This window comes from Lipotes vexillifer, unplaced genomic scaffold (genome assembly GCF_000442215.2).
Source record: "Lipotes vexillifer unplaced genomic scaffold, Lipotes_vexillifer_v1.1 scaffold1028, whole genome shotgun sequence".
NCBI classification, from domain to species: Eukaryota; Metazoa; Chordata; class Mammalia; order Artiodactyla; family Lipotidae; genus Lipotes; species Lipotes vexillifer.
The window spans coordinates 596,178-623,982 of record NW_006779287.1 but is presented as its reverse complement, the minus strand read 5'-3'; the positions used below and the strand labels follow the sequence as shown (position 1 = coordinate 623,982).

Sequence of the window (27,805 nt, the reverse complement as noted above, 5' to 3'; positions counted from 1 at the left end):
TGCCGATGTGATTTTATACAGTAGGTATTTAGCATGTTACATTGCTACCTGAAACATTTTTGCTCTTTAGGATTATGATCTACCAAGATAAGATTTAAAGAACTTAATTGCAAATATACACTATAAATATAAATTCTAATACATAAATATAAATTCTAAATGACACAGATGTCACTAGAATATGGAGTTCAGTACATATATATATATGTATATGTATATGTAAAATTTTTGAGGTCAGAAAGTCAAACAAAAACCTTGAGAAAACAGATTTGTCATTTCTTTCCTAAACTACTCCAATATCTTTCCTGTTATCACTCTCTCCACTGATCTCTTCTCAGTGCAACTCATCCTCACACCGCTGTTAGAGTCCTGTTTTGGAAGATAAATTGGATTTTATCACTTTCCTCCTCAAACACCTCCAATAACTCCCAACATTTATAGCATAAAGTCTAAAATCTTTAGAGTTAAAGCTTGCCAACATCTCACTCCAAATTAACTTTCCACTTTCATCTTTGAGAATTCTCCACCGCAGGCGAATGCCTTGCCCTCCCCAATCATGCCAAGCTTGCTCATAGCTCTGCTGCCCCTGTCTCCCTCCTTGTCTGCTGGTGCCTTCAGTGCTACCCCCAGGTGACCTCCAGGAATCTGGTACATGGCTATCGTCATATATCTCACTCACTGCACTATACTGTACAGGTCTAGCGCCCCTGCCAAGAACAGTTTGATAGGGAGTAGGATAAAGATAAGAACCTAGTGTTGTTTTTTATTTCTTATTCTTTTTAAAAATTATTAGAGATATAATCAACATATAACATATTAGTTCCAGGTGTACAACATAATGATTTGATATATGTATATACTGTGAAATGGTTACCACAATAAGTTCACTTAACATCTATCTCCACACATAGTTACAATTTTGTGTGTGTGATGAGAACTTTTAAGACTTACTCTCTAATTAACTTGTAAATATGCAATGCAGTATTTTTTTGATGTGTTAATGTACGTTTATTTTTTATTATTTTTTTAAAATTTTTATTTCATTTTATTTTTTTATACAGCAGGTTCTCATTAGTTATCTATGTTATGCATATTAGTGCATATATGTCAATCCCAATCTCCCAATTCATCCCACCACCACCCCCCCTGCTTTCCCCCGCTTGGTGTCCATACGTTTGTTCTCTACATCTGTGTCTCTATTTCTGCCTTGCAAACCGGTTCATCTGTACCATTTTTCTAGATTCCACATACATGCATTAATACATATGTTTTTCTCTTTCTGACTTACTTCACTCTGTATGACAGTCTCTAGGTCCATCCACGTCTCTACAAATGACCCAATTTCATTCCTTTTTATGGCTGAGGAATATTCCATTGTATTTATGTACCACACCTTCTTTCTCCATTCATCTGTCAATAGGCATTTAGGTTGCTTCCATGTTCTGGCTATTGTAAATAGTGCTGCAGTGAACACTGGAGTGCATGTGTCTTTTTGAATTATGGTTTATTTTACCTTTGTGTCCCCAGTATCTAGTACAGTGACAGACATGAACTAGGTGTTCAATAAATATTTATTGGTTAAGAGAATTATGTTTTTTCCTCTATCACCTTAGGCACTAGCCACATAAGACTCTCACGTTTCTGAAACATGTAGCACTTTCCTACATGCCTACTGTCCCATCACAGCTTGGAATGTTTTTCTTTTTGAAATTTGTTTACTTTTGGTTTTAGTTCTATCAGAATAATACATGTTTATTGTTAAAAAAAATAAGTTAAATGCTACAACCAGCAGTCTCGTGCTGTACGTGTCCTCATTTCCAAGCCCTACTTCCTGAAATCAACTACTTCCAACTACTTAGGTCTTTTTAAAATTTTTCCCTTCATTCTTACATTTCTCAGACCTTGTTCTCAAGGAGGACATAGGCAAAAGAAGGCAGGTCTATCTCTATCTTCATGCTCACTAAAATGTCTTGCAGAGTACTTTACTTTACATATAATAGATACTCAATAAACACTTGTTGCTGGATTAAATGAATGGATAAGTGAATATTCATGCTCTTTGGTGCTTGAGCACAAACTACTCAACAGTCTGAATCAGAGATACCTTCATATACCACAGTCAAAGCAAAGTAACAAGTTAAAATGGGGTGTCAATTAAGAAGCAGGAAGGAGATAATGAAAGGCAAAACAAGGTGGGTGGAAAACAGCAAGTTCTCCAAAGTTAAAAAGGTCAGGGTAGTCACATAATAGAATGTGAATGAAATTTAGATTCAGATAAACTTAGATTTGCCTTCTAGTTGCATAGGCTTGGGTAAATTACAGAACTTTCCTGGGTCTCAGTTTTCTTATCTATAAAATGGGGATAATGCTCCTTCCTTTCCAGATTTGCCATAAGTGTATGGTATGCTCTATAAATGGAAGCTGCTTTCTTATTACTGGGTATGTATATGAGAACAATAATAACAATAACAACATCACTCTGGAAACCTTGAAGATGAGGCAGACTGATGGTTTAACCAGAAGCTTCTTATACACATTTTTTTTTTAACATCTTTATTGGGGTATAATTGCTTTACAATGGTGTGTTAGTTTCTGCTTTATAACGAAGTGAATCAGCTGTATGTATACATATATCCCCATATCTCCTCCCTCTTGCGTCTCCCTCCCACCCTCCCTATCCCACCACTCTACGTGGTCACAAAGCACCGAGCTGATCTCTCTGTGCTATGCAGCTGCTTCCCACTAGCTATCTGTTTTACACTTGGTAGTGTATATATGTCCATGCCACTCTCTCTGTCACAGCTTACCCTTCCCCCCCACCATATCCTCAAGTCCACTCTCTAGTAGGTCTGTGTCTTTAATCCTGTCTTGCCCCTAGGTTTTTCATGACCATTTTTTTTTCTTACATTCCATATATATGTGTTAGCATACGGTATTGGTTTTACTCTTTCTGACTTACTTCACTCTGTATGACAGACTCTAGGTCCATCCACCTCACTACAAATAACTCAATTTCATTTCTTTTTATGGCTGAGTAATATTCCATTGTATATATGTGCCACATCTTCTTTACCCATTCATCTGTTGATGGACACTTAGGTTGCTTCCATGTCCTGGCTATTGTAAATAGAGCTGCAGTGAACATTTTGGTACATGACTCTTTTTGAATTATGGTTTTCTCAGGGTATATGCCCAGTAGTGGGATTGCTGGGTCATATGGTAGTCCTATTTTTAGTTTTTTAAGGAACCTCCATACTGTTCTCCATAGTGGCTGTATCAATTCACATTCCCACCAACAGTGCAAGAGGGTTCCCTTTTCTCCACACCCTCTCCAGCATTTATTGTTTGTAGATGTTTTGATGATGGCCATTCTGACCAGTGTGAGGTGATACCTCATTATAGTTTTGATTTGCAGTTCTCTAATAATTAGTGATGTTCAGCATCCTTTCATGTGTTTGTTGGCAATCGGTATATCTTCTTTGGAGAAAGAAATGTCTACTTAGGTCTTCCTCGCATTTTTGGATGGGGTTGTTTGTCTTTTTGATATTGAACTGCATGAGCTGCTTGTAAATTTTGGAGATTATACCCTTATTGCTGAGGCTTCACCAGACTAGTGGAAACAGAAAGAAGTGGTTACACTTGGTAATGGAAAGTATGTGGGGAGGACATGAGGACAGGTTCCTTCTAGCAGCACTGTAAAGGCAGAATTCTACTTACATCTATATGTTAATCATCTTTTTTGTTTGCTTGTTTTTTTCCAGAGAATCTACCAAGAAAAATCGAGTCTCTTTTTAAGATGGCACACTCAGAAGCACAATACCAATATTTCAGGAATGACAGTGGATATGTGATTACTGCTAAAATTTAATGCATATGCTTGATGGAAAAGTAAATTTCATAACATCCTATACTAATGTAATCCATACACTGAATAAAAATTCTATCTTCAACTTTCTATTAAGAGAGATATCCAGAATCTCAAGACAATAAAATCGAACTAGAGGGTATCAAATAGCAGAGCCTTAAATTGCTCTCAGCATCTCCACGATGATTCAGTGCATTAATGATAAGTGATTGGTTAAAAGCATTTAAATCAACCTTACACCCTTGACATTTTCCATGAACAAAAACAATATCCATTTAGAAAGATCTTGCAAAAATGAGTTTGTTGTAAAGAAAAAGAGAAATAGCACAATAACTTATTTTAAAGCACTTGGCTAGTGAAGTAACATCATCTGCTAGGTGGAATATAACATAAGCCCTTGAATCACAAAGTAGTCATAGGTGATGGGTAATCAAAAACACCTGTGCTCACTTCCATTTACTATGGACACATGGAATTATGAACTAGCTGATGCACATAATCATTAAACTGATCTGCAAATATAAAACCTCAAATGATTGAGGTTTTATATGATATTTTATATGAATGATGTCCTCATAGCCCTAAATAACCTAAGAGTAGAAGGAAGAAAAATTCTCTTCATATATGGTAGTAGACTTTGTTAGTTTTGCAATATCTTTATATATAACAACTGTAACTATTTACTAGCTAAAATCCAATTCAGAGAAGAGAAAACCCCAAGCAGAAATAAGGATGGTATGTGTGGATGTTTTTATGTTTGTAATGAAAGCATGACAAGTCAAAACCAAGTCTCCAAAACGGAACTAATTTCTAATTAAATGACTTCATCATTACAAATTTTTAAGTTAATGCTCATTATAATATTAGATGCTCATTATAATAACTAAAGTAGAACTTAGGTAATCTGAATTTAAATATTTGAGTAAATTAAAAATGTATCTCTTGGGCTTCCCTGGTGGCGCAGTGGTTGAGAGTCTGCCTGCTGATGCAGGGGACACGGGTTCGTGCCCCGGTCTGGGAAGATCCCACATGCCGCAGAGCGGCTGGGCCCATGAGCCATGGCCGCTGAGCCTGCGCGTCCGGAGCCTGTGCTCCGCAACGGGAGAGGCCACAACAGTGAGAGGCCCGCGTACCGAAAAAAAAAAAAAATTTTTTATCTCTTTCAACCTAATTCTTTGGCTGAAAGAACAGAAAAGAAATTAGTTTCTTGGGGTTAGCTCTCCTATGTCCTAGAATAAAAACAAAAACAAACTGCAAACAAACAAAAACATTCCCTTTCTGTTTTTTGTTTTTGCGGTACGCGGGCCTCTCACTGTTGTGGCCTCTACCGTGGCGGAGCACAGGCTCCGGACGCACAGGCTCAGTGGCCACGGCTCACGGGCCCAGCTGCTCCGCGGCATGTGGGATCCTCCCAGAGCGGGGCACGAACCCGTGTCCCCTGCATCGGCAGGCAGACTCTCAACCACTGCGCCACCAGGGAAGCCCAACATTCCCTTTCTGAATGAGAATCTGACCTTTGGTTAACTTCCTAGATGTGTTCTCCAAAAATGGTACATTAACCATGTTGCTAGGCAACATTGCTTATAGTATCAATGATCCCCTAATTGGTAGACAGCATCTGTCTGGTTTAAGGGAACTATAAATACCTGGTGGGGACACCACTGCTTAGATACTCTGAGTACACTCATTCTTGTAACTGGCCATGTAACTGTTAGGGATGCTAGATGCTATGCCTATTGGTTGTTTTCAAAGATTATTAGTTCTCAGGGGTTTGAAGCTTCTAAGCCAGAGTAGTGCCCACACCCATGCAATGTGGATCTCATCTCCTGGTACTTAAGCCTTCACCTGGTTGGTGAAAGATGTTTCCTGGCTGCTGGGTGAGCTGTGGAATGGGCTGCTGCGAGGTCTCTGACAGAAAAGGACCAGCTGACACTGACCTATGGCAAGCTGAGGTCCCCATCCTTCGCCCTTCTGAGTCGACTGTGCCAAGTGCCCCCTGCAACAGCTAAATGTCTAGGTGTTTAGTTGAACCTAATACGACCTCATGGTAGGCAAGGCGCCTAAATGTTTAACTTTTAGTATTGCTTTTGGTTTTAGCCCTACATGTAACCCAGGATAAACAACAATACTGCTAAAGTCATGAACAAATTAACTTTAACAACATTTCAATTCATTCATTCGCCCAAGAATATTTTAGAAAGTCCATCGTAGCTGTTCCGTGATAGACTATAAGGTAAGGAGAAGACAAATAGGGGATACAATTAAGTGGCCAGTGCAGTTATCAGTGAAGCTGGCTCTATTCGAGATACATTTTGAGGGTAGAGTTGACCTGGCTTGTTAATGCATGTTGATGAGGTATGAAGAAAAGTGAGGCATCAGAGACACCTAAGTTTTGGCTGGAGTAACTAGGTGAACAGTGATGCCCTTTCTGAGTCAGAGAAGACCGGTAGTGCTAACAAAGACGTGGCAGACATGGTGAAGAGTAAACAGCCTTCCACTCTGCATTTAGATTAACCCACTGAAAAGTAAGTACTTACATAAGCCAGTTTGGGGAAATCGTGCTCTGAGAATAGTGATAATAAGGATCCAGTTTTATAATCAGCATTACATACTTAATTCCTTTTACAAGGAGCAGGAACGAATAAAGAAGAAAAAGGAGGAAAGGCAAAACACATCTTTAAGTGTGCAGCACATCATGTGTTAAATTGAAACAACCCCAAAGTTCAACTTCCTTCACTGTTCAAGGAGAAAATCCTTTACTATGTACTTCACGATAAAGGATTTGCAACTATATGGTGCTTGAGAAATATGCTATTGCTGTAATTTAACTCACTGTATGTGGGCTTCAAGATGCACAGTGGCATTCCAAACCAACTTTTAAAGAAAATTGCATGGAATTTTCAAGACATCAGGAGCATTCTTAAAAGTTATGCAGAGAAAACGGATTTTTGATAGTTATGAATTACATTTAGTGCTGCCAGATTGCAGGGAACGCTCTTTTTGCCTCAGTATGGTAGAATTACTGTTGACAAAGTTTTAATTTAAATTTTTAAGGTTTAAATGGAAGAATATAGGTCACTGAATTTTCATTCACTGTGTGAGTATTACTAGTGGCAGAAAGCAGGCTTTGTTAGTGAGGGTCCAATTTTGGGCCTGGAGTCCATCTTTTCTGTAGTAGTTGGGAATTGAGTATGCGTTAGTGAGCATAATTTAGCTCTCAGTCAGTCAATCAGTGGACTGAACACGCACAGTTAGAAACCTGCTTGGCACAGAACAGAAACTCGGTTCAGAAAATACTAAATGCATCTGTGAGACAGACTCAAGTCTGCACAAATCATATATTACAATCACAAGCTGGAAGGGATTCGATCTTGCCTAGCAGATCGTAGATTTAGATAGATTTGTAATAGTCTGAAAACACACTACACAGCTCCAAAGTCTAATTCTAAAATTTTCAACTGGTTTCCTGAAGTTGAAAAAAAAAAGAGGTAAATATTTGTAGAGCCTACTGCATGTAAAACATGTTTTAAAGAGGCTTGCGATATATCAGGAAACCTTAAGAAATTACAGTAGGTATCTAATTTAAATGCTGTATCTTAAAATAACTAATTTAAAGGTATATGCTATATAGGCTATTAAAAATAAAAATCATTTTCTTGAATAAAAAGCTAAAAATTCTATTTTTTCATAAATTTGAGAGACTAGATTTCAAATCAACATTCTGTTGAATGAAAAGATGAAGTATGAGCTATGTGAGAAAAGCGGTATAATTACTGAAAGGCTTTTTCCACATAATTTGCCTTTCTGCATAATTTGTGGGAAGGGGGGGGGGATCTTTCTCCAGGTTTGTACTGTGTTTGGTGCCCTGTCTGTCCTCAGTGCCCCCAGCTCTAGAATCCATGTTTTCCTCCACAGATTGATGAATGTGATGGATAATACTGATATGTGTAGCACATACTCATGCACATTTCCTGAATTTGCTCTAACCCCAAAATACTTTGGAAGTAAATTTTAGGAGAATATGCCTATGTGGGGTAAAGGACTGGCCTTCACAATAATATATTTTGTAAGCATGTAATTAGTAATGGTATACTGCTAAGTACCGCACCGAATGCTCTGACAACAAAGAAGCCACAAATTATGTGCAAATTTCAGCATGCCTGCTAAACTTATCTTTCTGCCACTCAAGAAGAAATTATCAGAGTCCAAGTGAGTGAAAAGAAGAAATCACTGAATCTGTTCTAATTTCTAATTTTTTAGAAAGAAAATCCTTTGCAAACCTTGATTGCAAGGTGTGTTGTAATCCCGAAGTTGAAAACGAATGCTTTAGAGGATTTCACCCAATTTCTTATGTAAACTAGTGCAGAAGGTATGATTCTCATAAAAAGCCAAGTACATTTGCCTCAACATAAAATAGGACTGATTGAATTTCAAACTCTTCATTTATTTTGTAGAGCTGAAATGTTAAGTTCCTTACTGCTGTTCAAAGTTGGCTTGAATCTTATTTATTCTAATATATACATATATATATCATATATATACTATTGTAATATGTATGTGCTATTATCAATACATATAATTATCAATACATATATACAACAGTAGTCCCTCCTTATCTGTGGGGGATTCGTTCCAAGACCCCCAGAGGATGCTGAAACCTTGGATAGCACCGAACCTTACATATACTATGTTTTTTTCCTATACATACATGCCTATGATAAAGTTTAATTTATAAATTTAGGCACAGTAACAGAGTATCCAAATTGCCATCATCACTACTCTTGCAACTTTGGGGCCATTATTAAGTAAAATAAGAGTTCCTTGAACACAAGCACTGTTATACTCCAATAATCATCTGAGAACTGAAAGGGCTACTATGACTAATGGGTAGATACAGTAAGCAACCTGGACACACTCGGCAAAGGGATAATTCACCTCCTGGGTGGGATGGAGTGGGACAGTGCAAGATTTCATCATGCTACTCAGAAAGGCACAAAATTTAAAACTTACAAACTTTATTTCTGGAATTTTCCACTTAATATTTTTGGACCAAGGTTGACTGTGGGTAAATGAAATCATGAATAAGGGAGATTACTGTATTCTCATTCATTTAAAAGAAGTTTTTGGTTACTATAGGATATAAATGATTTAAAATTTCAAACATATTCTCCTCAAGTATGTTCAGAAAGTGTTATTCTAGATGGTTTTGTCTTGGTCATGAGCTGCTTCCTGCATGACTGTCTCATCCTCAGTACCCCAGAGAAGCACCTCTGGACTTCAAATCTCCAAATCTGACTTTCCAAGGCTGACTTCAGAAAGATTCTCAAACAGAGGGCAGAAGAAGGGGCTGGATCCTATGAGGGCATTATTGTGATTTCAAATCTAAAAGAACAGAAGAATCCTTTATGAGAGGAAGTGAAATATTTTCAAAGCAAAACTGCTTTCTTGGAGAAGCTCCTAGAGCCATATGTGAGAAAAGAGATAAGAGAAAGAAAGAAAATGGGAAATTTAACCTAAGAAAGAGATAGAGATGATTAAAAATATATTACAAGTATCAATCATCAAACATTACTTAGCTAGTTTTCTACATACATTTTTTTTCCACTTCTAAGAATTATTTACCATATAAAAGTATTTTTGGCAAGCAAAATTTACATTATACCAGTACGAAGGTAGTTCATTTAAAAAAGCCATACATATTAATATATATAAAATAGAAGAGTACCATAACTCCCTGAAGACAGAGAGAACTTTTTTGATTACTTCTTATTTCTAATTTTTAAAATCTCTCTTTCTCTGCCCATACACAGTCATTCTCAATGAAAGACAAGTTGCTTTCAGGCATTTGGCAGGCACTGCATACAGAGGCACATAGCCTGGATCAGCCACATCAAACTCAACACAATTGTTTGAAAAGTTGAAAAGTTCAAACTATTTATTTAATGTCATGCAGATAAACCCAAGAAAAGGAACACATTTGACAGATAAATTCTCATTGACTGAGTCTTAAAAAGCCAAGGGAATGTTTTAGGATATGGGCTAAAATGAATAGTTTAATATTCAAGTTAAAAGTAAGTTTGACTTAATTAGGAAATTAAATTAACCAAACTACCTTTCTGCCTCAAGTGAAAGTTCCATTTAATATCTATCCTAAAGTGAAATCATAAAGGGAATCTATTCGATTCTCTTACTCCCAAAGATATGAGAGGAAAGGAATATTATCTCCTTATTTCACAGATAATAAGATCAACACACTGGATTTGATGAGCTTGGGAAGGTTAGCACCTTCCACCTCAAGAACAGTGTCCATTTTGTATCAAGGAAATCCACCAGTTTCCTGCTCTTAAGCAGGTCACTGACTGAGAGGTCTAGTTTTTATTTATACTTTGAAGGAGATGAACTAGAGCAGTGTTTTACAAAGTGCTAGTCATTCTAGTAAGTGATGAAATAACTTTAGTGAAAATCCAACAAGCATTTTAAATGCAAAATGTATTTTTCACAGTAGAACAAGGAAGTTTAAAAGCCCTGAATAAAATTATGTAACACCATACAGTTTGAACACTTTTCTGCATATTTCCAAATGGGTCCAAGAGGTCATATTTTAGGACTTACTTAAAACAAATGCAGAATATCTGAGAGAAAATTAGAAGGAAATCCCCAGAAAATTGATGGGGTAGCTAAAATGTAAAAGTACCTCTCCTTCCCAAGTTCCACCCCTAATTTCTCCAAAAGCAGAAAATGTGGGTAGAATTAAGAGAGTGTTGGATACAGGCATACCTCGGAGCTATTGCAGGGTAGGTTCCAGACCACCACAATAAAGTGAATATTGCAATAAAGCAAGTCACATGAATTTTTTGGTTTCCCAGTGTGTATAAAGGTTATGTTTATACTATAATGTAGTCCATTATGTGTGCAATAGCATTATGTTTTAAAAAACCAAGGTACATAACTTAATTAAAATATACTTTATTGCTAAAAAATGCTAACCATCATCTGAGCTTTCAGTGAGTCATAGTAGAACGTCAAAGATTACTGATCACAGATCACAATAAGAAATAAAGTAATAAAGGGAAAGTTTGAAACATTTTGAGAATTACCGAAATGTGACACAGAGACACAAAATGAGCAAATGTGTTGGAGAAATGGTGCCAATAGACTTGTTCGACATAGGGTTGCCACAAACCTCCAATTTGTAAATATCGCAGTATTTACAAAGTGCAATAAGGCAAAGCAAAATAAAATGAGGTATGCCTGTGTAAGGAACTAGAAATCTCTAGTGTGTTGAGAATCCCTAAATGAGGATTCTCTAAAACCCAGGGGGCTGATGTTACTGAGTTGTAATGGAAAGGTTGGACTTGTGATGAGATCTAAAATAGGTTTTAAGCTGGAGGCTTAAAATACAGAAAATACTGTGATGTAAGATTCAGAGAGCAGCATAGACTTAAGACACATTTTTTAAAAAAGCCTAATTCATTCGAAGAACCAAAGTTCTTTAGAAAAACGGCTGATGCCATGTCTCCAGTATGAAATGCACAAGATGAGCCGGGCATATCTTGACATAATCAGTCTATGTCAAATGGACAGGGGAACCATTTTGAAGAAGCTTGTACTACCAAAAGATAGGACAATTTGAGTATCAATTTAAAGATAACTGCAATGGATTATTGAGTTTATAATAATACTTAAACAAAAGCAACAACAACACCTCATTGGTCACCTTTGAAGAATAATGGAAATGAAATTGGCATTTTAAAAACTGGTAAATAAAGAGAAAGAATCATTCCTTCCATTCCTATATAAATTGAACTCAAGTAAACCAAGAAGTCAATAAAGGAAAGTTGCTCTTAATAATAAGGAAATCCTGCTAATAAATAAAAAGAGAAAGAACTTCTGGTAAGGTTTAATCCTACCAGTGTTAATGGATATAACAATGTGAGACTAATTTGTGAAAGACATACAGTAAAATCAATTAGTTTAATGTTTTTTTTGTTTTTTTGCGTTACGCAGGCCTCTCACTGTTGTGGCCTCTCCTGTTGCGGAGCACAGGCTCCGGACACGCAGGCTCAGCGGCCATGGCTCACGGGCCCAGCCGCTCCGCGGCATGTGGGATCTTCCCGAACCGGGGCACGAACCCATGTCCCCTGCATCGGCACGCGGACTCTCAACCACTGCGCCACCAGGGAAGCCCTGGACGTTTGTTTTGTTTTGCTTTTCCGTTTTTTTTTTTCCCCCCAAATAAATCAGATGCCAAGTGTCTTAAGTAGGCTAATTAACCAGTAAATAGTGAAGGAGATTTAGTCAAACACACAGCTGGGGAGGGCATAATTATCTTAAATTATCTTAAAGAGAAGGTGAGACCCTAAGAGAGCACTTGTAGATATAATTTACTGCTTTAGAAGGAAGAGATGCAGCCCTTGGGTTTTTACCCCCTTTCGGCTCCTACTTCTTATGATATTTCAGAAAATGAGGAGCACTGATGCTAAACAGCATAAAGGAGGCAGAGAGCAAAGCCACACTGAAGAGAGATTCAATTTTGACTTCTCAGAGGACATTCTCGGAAGAGGCTCTCCTAAGGGAAGAAAAGTAAGGGGCACCTGACGCAGGTGATGACTCTGAGGCCCCGGGAACTTCTGAGCCCAGGTTTAAGGAAGAACTTAAAGAAGAGAACAATTGCTTATGTTTTTGAGAATGGTACAACTGTGTACCTTTAGAAATATCTGTACTTTAAAAAACTGCTATGGAATAAAATACCTAGGAATAAACCTACCTAAGGAGACAAAACACCTGTATGCAGAAAACTATAAGACACTGATGAAAGAAATTAAAGATGATACAAACAGAGAGATATACCATGTTCTTGGATTGGAAGAATCAACACTGTGAAAATGACTATACTACCCAAAGCAATCTACAGATTCAATACAATCCCTATCAAACTACCAATGGCATTTTTCACAGAACTAGAACAAAAAATTTCACAATTTGTATATGGAAACACAAAAGACTCCGAATAGCCAAAGCAATATTGAGAAAAAAAACGGAGCTAGAGGAATCAGGCTCCTGGACTTCAGACTATACTACAAAGCTACAATAATCAAGACAGTATGGTACTGGCACAAAAACAGACATATAGATCAATGGAACAGGATAGAAAGCCCAGAGATAAACCCACACACATATGGTCACCTTATTTTTGATAAAGGAGGCAAGAATATACAGTGGAGAAAAGACAGCCTCTTCAATAGGTGATGCTGGGAAAATTGGACAGCTACATGTAAAAGAATGAAACTAGATCACTCCCTAACACCACGTACAAAAATAAACTCAAAATGGATTAAAGACCTAAATTGTAAAGCCAGACACTATCAAACTCTTAGAGGAAAACATAGGCAGAACACTCTATGACATAAATCACAGCAAGATCCTTTTTGACCCACCTCCTAGAGAAATGGAAATAAAAACAAAAATAAACAAATGGGACCTAATGAAACTTAAATGCTTTTACACAGCAAGGGAAACCATAAACAAGACCATGGTTCTGAAGAACCTAGGGGCAGGACAGGAATAAAGACGCAGATGCAGAGAATGGACCTGAGGACACAGGGAGGGGGAAGGGTAACCTGGGACAAAGTGAGAGAGTGGCATGGACTTATACATACTACCATATGTAAAATAGATAGGTAGTGGGAAGCAGCCGCATAGCACAGGGAGATCAGCTCGGTGCTTTGTGACCATCTAGCGGGGTGGGATAGGGAAGATGGGAGGGAGATGCAAGAGGGAGGAGATATGGGGATATATGTATATGTATAGCTGATTCACTTTGTTATAAAGCAGAAACTAACACACCATTGTAAAGCAATTATACTCCAATAAAGACGTTAAAAAAATGCTATGAAACATGTCATTTGGCATTAAATAAAATTGCTTTTAAAGGATCATTTAAATGAAGAAATTATTTCTATATGAAAAGCAGAGAAATTTAAGAAGTTATCTGCACATAATCCAGTAAACGATTTGGAGTGAGGAGATTATAGTTCCGGTTTTGTTAATTAATTAAAACCTGTCTGGGCTCAGTTTTCTCATCTATTAAAAAAGTAATATTTCTGCTTCCTTCATAAGCTTTTGGTAATAATTTAGAAGGAGAGTGTAGGAAAAAATTTTAACTCATGAAGAATTATATACAGTTTTGAAATAATTAAGAAAACATTTATTGAATACATGAATACACACTGAATATCAATGGGAGTCTCTATCTTCCAGCTAGGGAATGTTTAATCATAGAATATAACTGATATTTGGTGGCAGCACAACAAAGTTATAGTGAATAAGCACATTAAACCTATTAAGTTCTATAACTATATAATTAGATCTCATGGGGTAGCTGCTTTGCAACATTGTTTTTTTATACACAGATGGACAAACATGGTTATCATGGGATTCAGTTACCTTCGTTTAAGCTTTGACAACCGGGAAAATCCAACAAAGCTTTCTAGTAATAAATACTACTAAGCATATCACTGACCTATGAGTGGTTATCCAAGAGATATTTATACCATATGGTTATTCACAGACAGTGTGAACCTGAGGCTTTCCTAGCCGCAGTTTCCACATCTCTAGGCTTGAATACTAACAGTCCATATCTAAGGGGACTAAATGAATAATGCCCCACAGAAAATATCCAATAAATGGTAACTATTCTATTATATTATTATGAAAATTTACACTTGACTTCTCTCAATTGAACTGGGTACTTGATTAGTAGTTAAAACCCAAAGTAGTGTTTCCTTTTATATATGTTAAGTGAAGTTGTTACCATGGGAATGGTGAATAAGACAGGAAAAGTCTAGATGAAAGTTGGAACTTACCCTGAATTTTCAACTAGAATATTTTCATAAGGTTTCTTCAAAATTTGCCTGTGTGTGCACGTAATCACTTTGGATTATTTCTGCTCTTTCTTTAGATTAACTAATGCATACAAACTCATCCATTCAGACACCTGCTCTTGCTCTGAGCCTTTCCTAAGGCTGTACTACCTCAAATGCCCTTGCTTCTCATACCTGTCCTCCCATGCCTCCTCCAACAAAAATCCTTCCCCAAAGATTTCAGCCTCTTATGACCTTGTCCTCCTGAGCCCCTACATCTTGTAGGGCCTATTTGTTAAAAAAAAAAAAATGACACCATCATGTTGCTTAATATGTTGGAAAACATTTTCACTGCTGATGTCTTCTTTCTCTATGTAAGAGTATATACTTCTCACCCATCTCTGTATTCTCCTCAGCACCCAGCTAGTACACATACAGTAAACATTTGCTGAATGAAACAAAAATGGAACTGGTCCAGTATAAATCCCAGGATTAGAAAGAAATTTAAACATTATGTACGTCAATTCCTTACCTAGTGCTTCCATCTTTCCATATTCTTTTCGAGAGATTATCTCGGTGTGAATAACTCTTGTAATAGAGAACTCACTACCACTCAAAATTTCCATTTTTAAGAAGTTTTAAACATTAGAAGATTGTTTATTTTGTGGGATACTAGAAATTTAGTATTATTTCAGTTATCCTGGTGTTTATTGTAGTCCCCTTTAGATCTACTCATTGCTGATACAATACTGATAATGGTCAATAATGACTCTAGTTATATTACAGCGTATTTCAAGGAAAACAAATGCTTAGTCTGCATACTTAAGGGTACTAAGCAGTGGGGGTTAAAAATAGGAACTCCAAAAAATTACTTTTCATGTGATTTGGGATAAATTTCTTTTATCTGTAACAGAACTCCTTCATGAGATTAACGCTAAAACAGCTAATTAATACTAAAATCAAAGACTCTATTTTAGAAATGCTAAAAGCAGTTGAGAGAAGGCAAGTGGGAAAGTTAATATTTTAGCTAGTGATTCGGTTGTATATGGAAATTGAGTATTTGGCTATAAAAATTAATAAACTAAATAATTTGCAGCAACAACATTCATGTATTTGGAGGTGTAAGAAAGTTCAGGGGCAAGCACAGAAACCAGTCCATTCGTCTTTTACATGTAAGTTAGAAGATTCCTTAATCAAAAAAAAAGAACCCTATTATATAGGAAGCTAGAGATGGCCTTTGAATTGGTTATGGGAGACTTTTCTTAAAATAAATGTCTTAAGGGCTTCCCTGGTGGCGCAGTGGTTAAGAATCCGCCTGTCAATGCAGGGGACACGGGTTCGAGCCCTGGTCTGGGAAGATCCCACATGCCGCGGAGCAACCAAGCCCGTGCACAACTACTGAGCCTGTGCTCTAGAGCCCGCGAGCCACAACTACTGAAGCCCGTGTGCCTAGAGCCCGTGCTCCGCAACATGAGAAGCCACTGCAATAAGTCTGCACACTGCAATGAAGAGTAGCCCCCGCTCCCTGCAACTAGAGGAAAGCCCGTGCACAGCAACGGATACCCAACGCAGCCAAAAATAAATAAATAAAATAAATAAATTTATTAAAAAAAAAAAAAGGTCTTAAGAAGTGCTTCTCGGGCTTCCCTGGTGGCGCAGTGGTTGAGAGTCCGCCTGCCGATGCAGGGGACACGGGCTCGTGCCCTGGTCTGGGAAGATCCCACATGCCGCGCAGCGGCTGGGCCCGTGAGCCATGGCCGCTGAGCCTGCGCGTCCCGAGCCTGTGCTCTGCAACGGGAGAGGCCACAACAGTGAGAGGCCCGCGTACCACAAAAAAAAAAAAAAAAAAAAAAAAAAAGGAAGTGCTTCTCAGTACATTTGAGATGAAAGTCTATTATGATAAGCATGGTTATTGTTTAGTCTTTTATTTCAGGGTTATATAGCTGCAGGCTTAGGATGACCTAGGAAATAGGGAAGAAAGTCAACAATTTCTTTGCTGTTGAGCAAAAAAAAAGCATTTAGAAAACAGTTATAATTAAATACCAATTTTTTGGTTAAAAATCATGACAATTACTGAAAAGAAAGAAAAAAGAGAAAATAACACTTGCTAAGTACAACAGTAGACACATAAATACAATAGTGAGGAATTTCAGGAATGAAAGAATTAGAAGTGGAGAGAAATAACTTTTAAGATGGACATAAAAACAAGGTGAATTTGCAACAGTAGAAGATTCAGCAGTTTAGTACTATTTTGTTAGAAACAATAAAAGCTATCTATTTTGAAAATGTATCCCAGATCCCAATTTGGATTAACTAATAGCTAAAGAGGTCTGGTATTCCAAGAAGAGGTAGGGAATGTACAACTTATTAATCTTTCAATAGCGTCAGAAGGCCAACAAGGCTGGGGTGAGGCACGGGTTAGACCAAAGCAAAGATTTATGGCTGCCGGCACTCCCTGCCATTCTTCTTGTCTGGAAAAAGATGCATTACTTGCTTTTTTTTAATAAGCAGGCCAGCCCTGTCCTCTGGATCCCAACAGGATGAAAGCTCCAGGAATGCAGAAACTATATGTCCTGCCTCTAGCACAGAGCCCAGCACATAGTAGGTACTGAATCAATATTTGTTAACAGAATGAATATACATCACGTCTGTCGTGTGGCAGACCAACTGAAATGACATCTCACATGATAACCACTGGAACAAATGACCTCCTTGTCTTGGAAGACCTTTTGCCCAGAGCAATCCAAAAGCTTTTATGGCAAGCCTTGGGGTTAGGTTTAAAAGGCCCAGATCAGGCAGAGGCGCATTGGCAAGCAGAGTAAGGGGCAGTCAAAGACTGTCCTCAGAGAGCAGCCCCAGGGCCTGCGGGAGTGACGGGAGAATGTGGAACGGCCCAGATGAGCCTGTGGGTTGTCAGAGACTTGTAGGCCCCAAACATCGATGTCAGTAGTTGAGTGTTTACAGTCCTCTTTAATTAAAAGGTTATTTGACAACTTGAGATGGGAAGCAAAAAGATATCCTCTAGAGTGTATTTCAAGGGCCCTGAGGAGTGCTAAATAAAGTCAAAGGAAATGTGATAACAACCCAGAAAGGAACCTGGGTCCTTTTTACAACTGCTCCCTGACACAGGGTCACACTGGTAACCTTCACTACAGAGATGCTAATGGAGATACAGGCTTTATTCATCCATCCCATTTACTATACCACATGTTCTATGCCTTGCAGCTGGAGTAAGACTGGCTCTGACCTCTGTAGGCTTGAATGATACAAGTTGTTTTCCCTTTAATCCTAAGGATACAGTGTTCTGAAGGAGGAGAATTTTCAACAGAAAAGTGTTTGAAGGTGAGCAGAAAGGTTGGTTGGAAATTATTAGTTGATAAATTATTATAACAAAAAACAAAAGCATACGGGAAGCCAAGAGAAAATTATCCAAACAAAAATGAAGGTAACATAGAGAAGAGATAGGGAAGAAACCTAAGATAGGGAGACAAATTAAAGATTTTATACTTTTTGCTGCATCTTTCTTTTTATTCCCCACTAATAAGAATCTGGTTTAGATAGCTTAGGTGTGGAAGTCAACTAGGCATGTATAGACTAATACAGGTCAAACTTCTAAATAATGATTCCCACAAACAGAAAGCCACACTTGGAGGAGGAGGGCTAATTCTTCTTCAGAAAAAGAGATGATTCTGTAATTATAAAAACTGCCAATTAGGGCTTCCCTGGTGGCGCAGTGGTTGGGAGTCCGTCTGCCAATGCAGGTGACACGGGTTCAAGCCCTGGTCGGGGAAGATCCCACATGCCAAGGAGCAACTAAGCTCAAGTGCCACAAATACTGAGCCTGCAGTCTAGAGCCCACGAGCCACAACTACTAAGGCCCACGCGCCTAGAGCCCATGCTCTGCAACAAGCCCCTGCTCATAGCAACTAGAGAAAGCCCCCGCGCAGCAATGAAGACCCAATGCAGCCAAAAATAAATAAATAAAAATAAATTAAAAAAAAAAACAACTGCCAATTAGTGAGTGTCCACTATGCCACCAGGCACAACACAGATGTTTTATATTCATTTTCACTACCTTTTATGGTGTGTATTATCATGTGCTTAACAGATGACAAAACTAAGAGGTTAAGTAACTTGCTCAAGGTCACAAGGAAAAGAAGAGGCAAATTCTAACCTACTTCTCTGACTCAGTTTGAGTTTCTTTCCCACGATACGACCTATAACATTTATTTGTTTAGTGACAGAAGAGTGACAATATTAGATTTCTCTTTAGGGAGCAATTTCCCAAGACTGTATTTTCCATTTCGCTGTGCCTGAAATATTGATTTGTTTATAATTGTTATCCTTTACCATAAAGATCTATGTTCAATCTGGGGAATAAGAAGCCTATTAGAATGATAGTTTTCTTCATGACAACTGTATCATATATCAATTAAAATGAACACAACTGGGCTTCCCTGGTGGCGCAGTGGTTAAGAACTCGCCTGCCAATGCAGGGGACATGGGTTCGAGCCCTGGTCCGGGAAGATCCCACATGCTGCGGAGCAACTAAGCATGTGTGCCACAACTACTGAAGCCTGTGCGCCTAGAGCCCGTGCTCCACAACAAGAGAAGCCACTGCAATGAGAAGCCCATGCACCGCAACAAAGACCCAATGCAGCCAAAAATAAATAAATAAATAATTAATTAAAAAAAAAAGAACATAGCTTCCTAACTAACAGCCTGGGCAGGTGTTGCTAAGTACTATAATACTACACTCAACAACTGTGAGAATCTTGAGAAAAATTACAAATGATAAGCCAGGCGAGCTGCTGTTTCTGAATCAATGCATCCTGCAAAAACACTTCAAAAATCTCAGGATACTATACTGAATGCATGTACGAACACAGCACCAAAGAAAAAAGGAGGTGAGGAGAAGACTAGCTAGAATATGAGCAAAGCAATAGGAAGCAGAATTAGGGAGTAGTCTCTTGAAGGATGAGATTCCCCTGGTATCAGGTGTACATCAAATTTTACAATTTCTAAGTAGCCTCAAAAATCAAAAAGTCCCACAGAATATGTCTTTATTTATCCAGTTAAAGAAGGAAGAAAGCATCTGCTTTTCCTTCTTAAAATTTATAATTAACACAGGGCAAGGGATCACAGCCTCCCCTAGTAGAGCAATGACCTCCAATAACATGCCGTTTCTCTGGTTACAATGAAGAATCTTTCTTGCTGTCTTTTTGACAAAAATTGTTCACGTGTTATTGGCATGGTACCAGAGGAAAAAAGATGCACTGAGCTGAGTGTTTAGTAACTTCTTTTAATTTTAAAATCAAGTAGCAATTATAGTAAAATCTCATAAACTATTGACCTTTCCCCCTCATCCTCAACTGTGCCCAAACATTTTGAAAAACAGAACCAACAGATGCACAGAGACTTTCATCACAAATCCTTAGAACACCTAAAACCTCACGGAAGAAGGAAGAGAGACTAGGTGGGGCAGAGAGCTTGAAAGCTGGAGGGACTGAGGTATGAAAAAAAAACGTGATAGATTTCATGTCTGGGTGGAAGAAGGAAGTCCTCAAAATTTTCACTTCTACTTCCTCTCAACTAGACTAGATCAGTGGTTCTCAACTTTGGCTGACATTGACAACACTTAGGCGGGTTTTATTGCCTGGGCCCCACCTCCTAGAAATTCTGATTTAATTAGTCTTGTATAAGGTTCAGGCATCAGAATGCTTTAGAAACTCCCCAGGTGACCCTAATGTGCAGAGAGGGTTGAGAACCGCTGACCTAAATAATTCAGAGATAGGAATAAATGCAAACCACATGGGCAAAGTTCTAACAGTTTTCACCTCACCAGGAGAAAAAAAATCCTGAGATCTCAAAATATCAGAACCTGAGCAATAAACAATAGCAGTAAACAATAGCAATAAACAATAGCAATAGCAATAAGCCTTCCTTCCTTCCAAGGAAAGGAAAGGAGGTAGAAGAATTTTGTGTGAATCTTTTCTCTGTCCCACTCCTGTAAGAAAGCAATTTTTCTCAGCAGTATACATTGTGCTAATCATTAGACTAGGTACCAGGTACACACAGGAGCATGAAGTCAATTCACAAATGAGACAAATGAGCCTCAGAGACGTGAAGAAACTTTCCTAAGGCCAAAGAACAAGGAACGAAGACAGAACTTGCTCCCAGATCTGTCCCAAGTCCAAAGCTTTTTCTCTTTTCCATATCTTCTGAAACATTTCTTTGCACTGGCTAACTTAACTGGTACTGGGACAGAGTGTAACTTTAGCAACATTTTCCACTGCAGGACCTTGAAGAGTTCATTCTAAAGAACTTAATCCATAGCTCTCCTGGCAATTAGCAATCTGACATTGACAGCAAACAGGTAAAAGGGAGAAATATAAAGTAAGGTTGGAGGGGCAGGTAGGAGACAAATGGTAAAGGATCTTGAATGCCAAGTAGAGTTTGCAATGCATGAATGTACTAGTTAATTAACAAATCTACAGGTATTGAGGATATGCCCTGTGTTGGGCAGAGAGAACACTCTAAGGCCTAGACAATAGGGAGATATTGGAGGTTTTAGAGTTACTGTATCTAAGTGGCAATCTAATATGCCAAACCAGAAAACAAACTACAAGTAAAAAGAAAACATATCAAAACACTCCTTTCTCATGGTATAATTAGGAAAAAGACAACAACCCAGAAACATTATAGATAAGTCCATGTAAGACATTTACCATTCTCAAAAAATAAACTTTGAAAAGAAATTAGGGTTATTTTCAAGCCAAATCCTTTATGTTATTTTTTATTTTTTGTTACAGCTTTCATAGAATTTTTCCAAAGGATGAGTTTAGTAGCTGATAAAATACAACTCTCCCACCCAGGGCAGATGGTCAGTATGACATCTTGGGATTGGAGTCGGTTATTAGCATATGTTGGAGTTAACAATAAAAAACTTAATGGATTATTAGTTCCCTTCAAGGCAGAAAGCATATTCTCCAGTTTAAAGGAACAAATTTAAAAATCAGAAAAGAAAAATGGAAACCACTTTAGTCTCCCATAAAGCCAAATAATTAGCTAAAACTCTGTATTTAGATTACATATGCAAATTAATAGGAAAAAATATATAAAGCTGAATGAAAAAGGAAAGGCTAGCTTACTTTTCTTTATTACTCCAGTAGGACAATTTCATACTTTTCATATTTTTAAAAAACAACTTGCTTTTCTCCACTTTAAAGGGATATTTAAAATTAAGATAATTTAAACTCTTACAAACAAATGTATACCCTTTACTTCCTGTATATCTGAACTTCCTATTGGAAGTTTCCAGCGTTTTAAAGAATTTAAGGCATTAAGAAGGTTGGCATTTGGAATGGCACAAGAATGCATTTTACATGACATTAAGCAAATCAACTCAATGTAATAGTTACTTTATATTTATTATACCAAATATTTAATTATCCTAGTATTTATTTTCATCACACAGCAATTTTAGCCATACTTTTTAATCCTATGTGAGTGTGTATGTGCATGTGCACATATGTGTGTATGATTACATGTGGTGATAAACTGATATACATGTTCATTTTTACTCTGGTTCCATTTTCATGATTTCTTGATTCAGGGGGGTGTGATCAGAGACTACAAGTAAAGATAAAACTCATAGTCTCTATGAGTTAGTAGCTTTTGATTTCTTTTAAAAAAGCTTTCAAAGATCTTGTACCTTTTTATTCTTGAAAATGATTAGGACAATGGCTCATTACATACCATAATCTGTGATTTTACAGGACACCAAATACAGCTCTTTCAGGTTTTGTCCTTCCTTTGCAATGACCTCCACACACCTAAAACACATACAAAAAATGGTGAGTTACACTAATGCGTTTCAAGTTAAATTAGCAAGAGTTTGGCCAGGACTATAACAGGAAGAGGTCAGCGTTTGATGAATGCCACAGCTCTCTCCTTTCAACAAACTTCTTTCAAGGTGTTTCAGGAAAAGGTATTATATTCCCTGCTTTAAACTCAAGTGCTCTAATACCTAAATGACTTTAATTAAATACATTTATGACTAGCACATCTTTTAAAACCAAAGTGATGAAAGAGAGATATTCCTGTAAGAGTAGTGCTACATTTGGTAATAAAGGATTAGTAAACATGTGCTATATAATGAACATATGTTATTTACATAAAAAATAATGCAATGAAAGTGTAGAATATAGACAGATGGTCATTATAAAAGAATGGTAATATTGCTCATGGTTTAATTATTAATGATGGACTTTGATAACACTGAAGTACACATTTTGTGAAATTTTATTCAAAATAAAAATGTTTAAAAAATCTGTAACACTGATTTAGATGAAAGACAAATCGTACACATAAGAACTTTAAAATCTTTTACTTTAAAATGTTTTATTCTTAACATTTTAAATGAATTGTTGCATACATATAGGCCATATTCATAATATAGATATAGATATGTAAGATTTAAAGTCTTTTCTGGTTTCATTTCAGTTAAAAGGTTTTTGAATGGTGTACTCCGCTCTAATGGCCATAGTGGAACATGTAGTACAGAATTGAATGAACTTTGAAAACAATGATTAACAGTGTGGCTCAGTCCCCTGAATTATCAGAAAAACCTGTACAGTCAAACTGACACATTGGCAGATGCATCCTTCAATGCAGCTCCTGTTTTAATCTTTATAAATAACAGTTAAGTAAAAGGGTAAAAGCAAAAAGAGTCATTAACCTTTTCTAGAAAGTAAGGATCAAGTAATTTGATACCTATGTGTGTAATCCATCAAAAAATTACTGAGTATCCATCTCTGTCTTCCAGATATTTTATTTGCTGTCTGGCTTATTTGCAGGTATCTTCATAAAATATCAGGAAATTTTATACAATTTTACTTCACATAATTTATTACTGAAGGTTAAATTAATTATAGAGAAGACATATTTTTCTTTTAAAAATATTTTTATAGAATATTGTTTTAATGGAATGATAAACATTTCTAACTTCCTCAGAATAACTGAATAAACATTGTTTTGGCTATTTAAAAAAAAAAAGGTATATGATAAAAATGGGTAAGCTCTTCCATGGTTACAACAGAAAACTTAAAACAGTAACAATGTAATTATGATTGATACAGGTTATTATGAAGGGAAATTTTTAAACCTAATTCCATGTCTTTCGCTTTACTGTAATATTTGAATAAAGTCATAAAAAAAGGGAAAATAAAACATTACAGGCAACAACCATGTTTTACATATGACTTTAAAAACTAATTTTCACATACTAAGGATAAAAATAAAGGCCCTAGATGATTATATTATAAATAGTTAATAAAAAGTCTACTTTCTACTGTATCAAATATGCATAGCTCTCTGTCCTCCTCCGTTACCTACCAAAAAAGTTAGCAGATCCAACATTTTGTATGACCACCACAAAATGAAATAAGTTAGTGCAGAAAAAATGTTCATATCATTTATTTTGTTCTCATGGTCTTTTCAAATAGTTCCAAACACCTGATTTTATATCTGATTATGGAAAAACTCTAAGCAAATACAATATTCTATTTGTGTTCCTGCCACTTGATTCTATATTAATAGGTATGTTATAAGCACACGAGAACATTAAAGACACACAGAGCAGACTACAGACAGCAAACACAAATTGATTTCAGTGTACAAGCCAGATCAAATGCTATTTCATAGGCAACAAAAACCGGTGTTCACATAAAATCAGATAATCAGTCACTGGATAAAAACTGTCCTAAAACTGATGAAAGGCCATGAGCATCAGGTTTCCTCCCTACATGACAGAGAAGGTTATGAATAGATATTACACATATATTTAGCTTACTCAAGAGGCAATAGCCAAGAGAAAACATGTGATTAAGAAATAAAAAACAGTACAGTACATATCTTTTAGAGGAAAAAAAAGAGAAACATAAGAGAAAAGCACTTTGCTTTTACAAAGGAACACCTAGGATTTTTGTTCTTTTGTTTAAATGTTTTTTAAATTAATTAATTAATTATTTTAAAAATAAGGAACGCTTCATGAATTTGTGTGTCATCCTTGTGCAGGGACCATGCTAATCTTCTCTGTATCATTCCAATTTTAGTGTATGTACTGCTGAAGCAAGCACTTGCTCTGTTTTTAAAAGTTCAGTCACGGGCTTCCCTGGTGGCAGCGTGGTTGAGAGCCCGCCTGCCGATGCAGGGGACACGGGTTCGTGCCCCAGGTTTTCCAAATACTTTTAATTACCCTGTAACACAGCCAGTGTGCTAGAAGTTATGCACAACATAAAACTATTCCGCAAATAGGAATTCATGGAGGAAAAAAAAGTATTCCTTGGAAGAGTTTTAGCAAAAATTATTATTTTTTTAATTTAAATATCACATATTTCATGGATGTGATATTTGAGAAGTCCCAAGTTCTGTGAACCTGGACTGAAACTCAATATCGTATTAACACACAAAATTGAGTGGTTCAAATAAATAGGTAAAATAGCTATTTTTTTGAGAGTTGAAAATGGAAGTGGTTTATATTATCCTGTTACTGCAAATTGGTGAAAATGGGACCCCACATCAGGTCCCTGGCTAGTGTCTTAGGTCCTGTGATTAGTCTAGGCCTAGTTTCCCAGGCAGCTTGTAGTGATAGCAAGTCATGATGAGAGGCCACGATGGTGACTGTCCTTTCCTTCTAAAACTTTTAGAGTCCATTCTAGAGTATATTTACAGGAGGTACCCTAACACAAGTCTGTTGACCACATTTACTCTAAATCTACTCTGTTTCAAGAGTCTTGGCTTTAGTCGTGGCCTTTAGTGTATTAACATCAGAGAATTTCCCAGTTCACTGCATAGACTGTATGCAGGCAACAAACAAGGCTTAGTAATTATTTACACCTTTTGACTACAGGTATTCATGTAAATTTTTAAGGGGTATTAAAAATGATACCAAAGAAAGGGAGGAATGTTTGCAAAGTCATAGCCTGTGAGAAGGAGAGTGAAAGAACCAAAGACCACATTTAAAACCTTTGCTTCGGGGCTTCCCTGGTGGCGCAGTGGTTGAGAGTCCGCCTGCCGATGCAGGGGACGCGGGTTCGTGCCCCGGTCCGGGAGGTTCCCACATGCCGCGGAGCGACTGGGCCCGAGAGTCATGGCCGCTGGGCCTGCGCGTCCGGAGCCTGTGCTCCGCAAACAGGAGAGGCCACAGCAGTGAGAGGCCCGCGTACCGCAAAATAAATAAATAAAAGTTTAAAAAAAAAAAAAAACCTTTGCTTCTCCATCCCCTCTCCTATTCACAGATAGCAAATAGGAGAATATGCATTAATCTCAGTGATTAATTATAGTTTTGTCCCTAGGGGTAAGCCATGAATTCCTAAACTCAGAATCCAGAATTCAAAATTTTCCCATTATCCCCCTACCGGTCCCCACCATCCCTAAGGATAAACCTCAGAATACCATATGACCAACATTTTCTATGGGTCAGTGCATTCAAAGATTTTCTATTTCATGCATGACAACCTAAGGAATTACAGAACTTGGGAAAAGAACAATATCCTTAGGGAAAGTAATAATCTATAAGATTATTAAGAATAAATTCATAATATAGGAATATGGCATAGTGGAAAAATGCAGAAGAATATCAAATATTGTTAAAGTAGCCCATGAACATCAAACACAAGCCTACTAAACCACCTTTCTGAGTTCTGAGAAACAAGAGGAGACATGTTTTAACAAGAGTGAATAAAGAATCAGAAGACATACGTTCTATTTTCACCTGCATGAAACCACAGAACAACCCCTATCTTCTTCGAAGTCCCACATCATCATTCTTTATAAAAATGAGGGCCTATATGAAAAATTTATCCAAATGAAATGTCCTAGGTTCATTTAAATATATTTTAGTTCATTCTGAATTGCCTCCCCTCAGATTATTTTCTTGCTTTTATGTTTTGGCAGGGTTCTGAAGAGAATTAAAAAATTGCAACCACTGTAAATTCCTGAGTAACAGCTGTTGAGTACATATATGTATAAACTCCGTTAGAACAGTGAAAGGGGCCAGAAAACCTGCTCCAAACTATCCAAAGCATCCAGAATTATTTTTTATAATAACGTGATTTTATGCTCACTTGCTTTTGATAATGTTCTAAAATGCACCTAAAACATTTGATGAAATATGAAAAACAGCAAAAAGGTACTTTTGTGATCAATATAGGTTTTTTTTTTTTTTTTTTTAAAGAGAAGGCATTACTTAGTTTCAGTGGAGGGAAAAATCTGTCTCCCTAGCAATAGATTCCTAGTAACCTGATTTATGTGAAGGGTAAAGGTTAATGAATTAAGCTGTGTAAGCTTCAAAACCATCAAAGGAATTCAAAAGAGCCTTGAATGATAGAAAACAATGGCCATTCTACATACATACCAAATTTTTATGTTTTTTGTCTCCAACTCAAAAGCTGGAACATGGTATTAGTGACAATTGAAAAGAACTAATGAGGAAATATGACTACATTGCTTGCAAAGAGGAGTGTCCTAGGAGACCTTGTTACTGTTTGTGATGTGTTTCAAATCCAAATGAAGCTAATTGGAGCTGCCAGACACTGGTTTGCAAATCTCACTTTAAAGGACAGGCTCAATCACCTTAGAGGTGTGAAAAGAAATGTCCCCATTAGAGATGCATTAGTATGTGGCTTGGTGAATTTCTAAATAAACTTTAGGATGTTCTTTCCTAAGTCACTTTTATATTTGAATAATAGATATATCTTCAAGCAGAAGAAAAACTGCAACAAGACAAAAACAACCCTACAGATTTAAAACAAAAAGTATGACCAGTGCTATAAAGTAATTGGCAAATAAGTGCAATGGGGAGCTAAGTACGTTTAAAGTCAAATTAACATGTAGATCAAACGTTAAAACTCCTGAAATACAAACACATCATAAAAGTGATCTATTTGGGGGTTTTAGAAATAGAACTTCATTTTCATCATTTCCTGAAACTAGACAAGCCAACAAGCCACCCTGTGTTATATAGATTGTAAGTGGGTAAAAGCAGAAAAGCCTGCAACACACACACACACACACA

At 37.1% G+C, this 27,805-nt stretch overlaps 1 protein-coding gene across 1 annotated transcript in view; it reads right to left on the bottom strand.

The window, feature by feature from the left end:
• The window catches only part of FBXL17 (F-box and leucine rich repeat protein 17), a 487,979-nt gene that overhangs the window by 145,267 nt on the left and 314,907 nt on the right, over positions 1-27,805 (bottom strand). The window contains exon 7 of the mRNA XM_007452559.1: positions 22,486-22,562. Coding sequence (XP_007452621.1) covers positions 22,486-22,562 — 77 coding nt within the window. The remainder of the gene's footprint in view (positions 1-22,485; positions 22,563-27,805) is intronic.